The sequence below is a fragment of the Asparagus officinalis genome, chromosome 3 (assembly GCF_001876935.1).
Source record: "Asparagus officinalis chromosome 3, Aspof.V1, whole genome shotgun sequence".
Classification (NCBI taxonomy): domain Eukaryota; kingdom Viridiplantae; phylum Streptophyta; class Magnoliopsida; order Asparagales; family Asparagaceae; genus Asparagus; species Asparagus officinalis.
Window position 1 is genome coordinate 18,809,782 of NC_033796.1, and position 6,000 is coordinate 18,815,781.

Below are 6,000 nucleotides of genomic sequence, written 5' to 3' on the forward strand. Positions count from 1 at the left end.
TACTTTTGTTGAGACAATAGTACACCCCGTGGGTTTTGAGAAATTTCTAGACCAAAAAATACCGAAAAGATCCAAGATCCTTCATGTGAAACTGTTGTTGCAATTAAGATTTTTACGTACTGTATTCTAGCCACATCATCATTTGTAATGATCATATCATCTACATAGATGAGTAAAAAACTCTGCCACGTGATGTAGAACGAACAAACAAAGAAGCATCTTAATGACTTTCCATAAAGCCCGCCTTGAGCACGACATCGCGAAAACACTCAAACCAAAAGCGAGGTGCCTCCTTGAGACCATAAACAGCATGACGAAAGAGACATACATGTCCTAGAGGAATATTGGACCCTAGAAGCGGTTATATATATACTGTCTCAGATAAAGAGCCATGAAGAAAAATATTTTTAACATCCATCTGGTATAAGGGCCAATGATGAGCAGCAACAACCGTAAGTAGAGTACGAACAGTGGGCATCTGAGCAAAAGGATCAAAGGTCTCCTCATAATCAATACCTTGTTGCTGAGTAAAACCTCGAGCCACTAAACAAGCTTTTCGACATTCAATGGTACCATTAGGACGAAACTTGACCTTATAAACTCATTTACTGCCAACAAGAGAGACCCTAGGAGGACAAGGAACAACATCTTAGGTATAAGCTTGCTGAAAGACTTGAAATTCCTCACCCGTAGCCTATCGCCACTCTGGAATTTGAACTGCCTCTTGAAAGAACTTTGGCTCAACAGTAGTATGAATGGAAGCAAGAAAGTTATGAAAGATATGTGAATAAGAAGTAACCAGAGCATACCAGGCATGCATGACATGTGGTTGTTTGCCTCGACGAAGAGGAAGAGGAACCTCAGGCGGGAGAGATGTTGGCGTAGGTGCATGGAGATCAACAATATGTTCTGGAGTGAGAGTTGTGTCCACAGGATAGGGATCAGATGGTGTAAGAGAATGCTCGAGTGAGGAAGAGTTAACAGAATGAGATGAAGAGATGTCAGGGATATCTCGAAAGGAAAACTGAGGTGAAGAAGTGGGTGATGCAGCTGATAGGGAAGCATGATCATTAGAGTGGAGGAAATTAAAATCATCAGAAGCAGAATAATATGGAGAATCCTCTTCGAACTAAACATAACGAGATATATGAACTCGACGAGTTGCGGGATCATAACAACAATAACCTTGATGTTCTGAACTAATTCCTAAATTAACACAAGAAACAGCTCTGGGAGATAATTTATCACGTTCGTGAGATGACAGAAGAATAAAACATCAACAACCAAAAATACGGACTAGATCATAACGAGGAGGATGAGTATAAACACGACTATAAGGAGTAGCACTAGAAAGAGAGCTAGATGGAGTTATATTAATAGCATGAGTCACGTTGAGAATGGCCTTAGCCCAGAAATGATGAGGAACAGAGTAAGAAATGAGCATGGATCAAGCGGTATCGAGGATATAATAATGTTTGCGTTCAGCAACACCATTTTGCTCATGAGTGTAGGGTTGAAAGATAATCTCATGAGAGGACATGATAGAGCGCATGGTAGAGGATAGGTACTCTTTGGCATAATCAGAATGGAAAACTTTAATACGAGATTGTTATTGAGTGAAAATCATAGCAGTGAAGGCTTGATAAGCAGTAAGTATGTCAGAGGGATTCTTAAGTAGGTAAACTCATGTAAAACCAGAGAAATCATCGATAAAACTAACATAATATAAGTAGCCAGATGAAGAAGGCAAAGGAGCTAGCCCCCAAATATCTGAATGTACTAAATCAAATAAGGAAGTGGATACAGATGTACTCATTTTAAATGGTAAAGTAGTGAATTTTGCCAATTTGTAACCAATAAATGACTCAATATTAGAACTAGATGATACAAGACCAAGTACTCTAGACTGAATAAGACTCTCCAGCCTTTCATTAGACACATGACCAAATCGTCTATGCCACAAATTGGCAGAAACCGAGATAGAGGGTTTTGACGAACAAACAGAAGCAACAAGAGAACGTGGGCGTATGGACTCTGAATGTGAAGATATTCCAGAAAATACAGCTTGTGCCTCCTACGACCCGCCCCAACTGTCTTGTTCGTCTGTGGATCCTGCACAATACAAGTATCAGAAAAAAATGAGACAAGCATGCCAGTCATACATAAAAAGCTAATAGAAATTAAATTCAAGCACAGCTGAGGAGCCACATAGACGGGACCAAGTGTTAGACGTCCAGATGGATCATTTTGTAGGGTAATAGAGTCATACTGAGTGATGAACAATGGTTGTCCAGCAGCTGTGTAGATAGAAGGAAGAGAAGATGAAGTGAAGACAGAGGATGAAAGTGAGGCATTACAAGTCATATAAAAGGAACATCCCCAGTCAAAAATCCAGAGATCATTCATACCAGAGACCGAAGGATTAGCTGAAGAACCAGCAAAATGCATACCAGAGAGTTGTGTGGCGAATGTAGAGGTGATATGCTGAAAAGCATCAAGTTGACGGTGAAGACTTTCAATAGCTTGAATAGTAGAGTTTGAAGTAGTAGAAGGTATATCATTGGCTAGCAATCCTGGTGTACGAGAGGGTTAAGACTGAGGGGGTCGCCGACCACGACTAGTACCTAAGGAACATAACTCAGGATGAAGCTTGAAGCATGCCTCAATGCGATGTCCTTCTTTCTTGCAATATTTGCAAGAGATCTTAGATCGAGCCTGGGGAGAGGGAGCCTGTGGAGAAGTATGATTCATAACAGGAACAATGACGGGTACAGACAGAACAGTCTCGAGTGAAGAGGTAGGAGTGTTTGTTGACAACTTGAGTTGTGCTGCCTGCTGCCGGTTCTCATAAGCAATGAGAGCTAACATAACTGAGGCCAAAGTTGAAAATTGAGGCTGATGAAGTAGTTGATCAGCCATAGTTAAATATTCAGGAAAAGACTAAAATAGTTGATGCACTGCATATCATTCGTACCAGGCTACCCAGTATTCATATGTGGAATTACGTCCAAGAAGCATGGAACGTAATTCTGTCCAAAAAGCTTGCATTTGTCCAGACTGTAGAGAGGAACTACCTTTGCGTTGTAGAGCAATACGTTGCAGAAGATATGTGTCCCGTGCACCAGAACACTTAGTGAAACGCTCAGTGAGGTGAGTCCACATGGCTCGGGCAGGAAGCAAACCAATCTTGATAGTGAGACCACAGCCAACACAGCGAGTGTGATAATCCATGACACGAAATTCCTCCAACCGTCAGTCTGAACTCTCCTTGATATAGAGAGCACGAGCGGTCTGAAGATCGACATCACCACTGCTAGATGCAATAGTAATGGATGAAGCAATAGTGCTGATGGACGGTGGAACCGGTCCCGTACTGGTGAGATGATCAAGCAAACTAGCGCTACGTAAGGCATTGGTGATAATGATGGACCACCCTGCCCAGTCACTTTGATCATTGAAGGACAAAGGTGGTTTGAGAATCTTCTCTGAAGGAGCCATGACAGCAATGTTGAGACGGATGTTAAGACGTCGAGATGGATTGAAACGGTAATACCGTTACTGACTGCGAAACGACAATGCCATTCGTTTGAGGCCGAGAGACGGCTTGAAACGGCGATGCCCATTAATTTAAGACCGAGAGACGGTCTTGAAAACAATGATGCCGTAAATTTGAGACCAATAGATGGTCTTGAAATGACGATGCCGTTAAAATAGAACCCGGAGGTTTAAAATAGAACCCAAAGGTTAGAATGAAACCCGAAGGTTTAAAATAGAACCCGAAGGTTAATGTAGAAAACCGAAGGTTAATGTAGAAAACCGAAGGTTAAAATGTAACCTCGAAGGTTAAAATGGAACCCGAATGTTAAACGAGAATGCGAAATGCATTAAGATGCTGCAAAGCAGCAATGCCTAGATTTGGCAAAAGAACGCAGAAGCGTTAAAAAAATTATTGGAAGGGAAATAATAACCCTAGCTCTGATACCATGTTAAAGTAAGAGAGAAAGAGAGAAAGAGAGAGAGAGTCTTGGGTAAATTTTTCTTTAGTTGAATATTGAGTGTACACATATATTTATACAAGTAGAGAAGAGTGTGGTGTGTTCTCACAACCAATGTGGGACTAAAACCCACTACAATACACTATTATCAACAAAAAGAAACATATTTTAGAGCAACAAGAATACTTTTTTGTCAGCCCCGAATACACTATTATCAACAAAAAGAAACATATTTTAGAGCAACAAGAATACTTTTTTGTCAGCCCCGCCGCAGATGTTATCCTTGTATGCCAAGAAATTCTCTCCAAGCAATGCTCTGCGTCCTCACTTTTGATACTCATTTTAAGTACTCCAAAACCAATTACATTCAACACAAACATTCAAAAGTTATTAAGTGTCTTTTATGTGGATGTGGACTATTGGTTTGCTATACAACAATTTTAAGGCGTATGGCTAATAGTTTTTTGAGTTGTGTTAGGGGCACACCCCCAACCACACCCTCTACCACACCTTCTCTCCCTCTATAGTACATTGGGCCCCATATCAATTTTTTAAAAAGAAATTGATGTGGGGCCCAATGCACTATAGAGGGAGAGAATGTGTGGTAGAGGGTGTGGTTAGGGGGGTGCCCCTAACATTTCTATAGTTTTTTGCAACATCGGAAATATGTCTTTTATTTCCTTTCATAATTGAGCCAGTGATTAAATAGGCCACAATGGTTGTTTATTAAACCCGTAAAATTGCTTAATAGGTTTGACCTACAAGACATAAGTAGGGTGTGTCCGGCAATATCTCAAAATTAGATTTGGTACTATTCTGAGAAAAACTCATTTTAGAAAAAAATTAGATCTGATCCAGTTTTGAGAATAACTCATTTTGGGAAGGGAAAAAAAAAACCTTGATCGAACTAGGTCAAAAACGAGTCATTAAACTGATTCTATTTTGATCCGCCTCCTACTGGATCAATAGAACTAGTTTTGTGCAGTTTCTCGAACAGCCCTAAGATTTTGAGAAGTTCAAATAGCTTAAACGAGGATAATATAGAAAAAAATGAAACCACGAACAAAAAATACTCCCATCACGGCTAATCCCTGCCACCTTTTATTCCCATAGACAATTTCTCCTGTGCTAAAAAGCCACCGATTCAGCTTCCTTCGGCCCATTAAACAAACAAAAGCGCCCCCGGTCTCTTTGGACTTGGTATTCACAGAACAAGCGGCATTTGCACTGGGTATCCTAACGCCTAACACACATAAATTCACCTCAATTGTCTCCTCATGCTCCCGTCAACCAAAACACAAATTCACTCATTTTCACCTGAAATATAGATTTCATAGAAAGAAGAAGGTGAAAAGATGGCGATTTCAGTGAGCAGAGCATCTTGGATTGTAGCTGCAAGTGTTGGTGCGGTTGAAGCGATGAAAGATCAAGGAGGATTGTGTAGATGGAATAATGTGTTAAGATCTCTCCATCAAAATTTCAAGAATAATATGGGTTCTGAAGCTAACAGAAGGATTTCTTCTTCTTCTTCTTCTTCTATTGCTAATTCTGTTGATATATTGAGGAAAGGGAGGAGCATTGGAGAGAAAGCTAAGCAGTCTGAGGAGTCAATGAGACAAGTCATGTACTTGAGCTGCTGGGGACCAAATTAGATGCGAGATTAGCTACTGACTGCTGTGTAGTCATATGATATGGGGTTTGGATTTTCGAAATCCTATTGATTTTGTACTCCCTTTCAGGCTTTGTAAATGTGGAAAGGATGACAAGAAAGAAAAATAAGTTTTGACATACTAAACAGAAGAGATTCGAAGCAGAGCATTTTCTGTAACATGATTTAGAAATCCACCCCCCAAAAAATATGGTTTTTTTTTGTTAAACCATCTTTAAGCAGAGGAATTACCTGGTTTCCCTCTTTCGTTCTGTTCTCCATTTTAGAACACCCAGAAATCGATCATCACATTTTAGTTAAAATGTTAACTCTCTGTGACAATAAAGAATAAGTTCG

General features: G+C 40.1%; 1 protein-coding gene across 1 annotated transcript; it reads left to right on the forward strand.

Moving 5' to 3' along the window:
- Positions 5,256–5,647, forward strand: LOC109832119. The gene has a single exon (XM_020399557.1). The coding sequence runs from the start codon at positions 5,351–5,353 to the stop codon at positions 5,645–5,647; it is 297 nt and encodes a 98-aa protein (XP_020255146.1). The 5' UTR covers positions 5,256–5,350.

Bases quoted from the DNA above. Each gene is read 5' to 3' on its own strand.
- LOC109832119 (XM_020399557.1), top strand. From the start codon at position 5,351: ATGGCGATTTCAGTGAGCAGAGCATCTTGGATTGTAGCTGCAAGTGTT.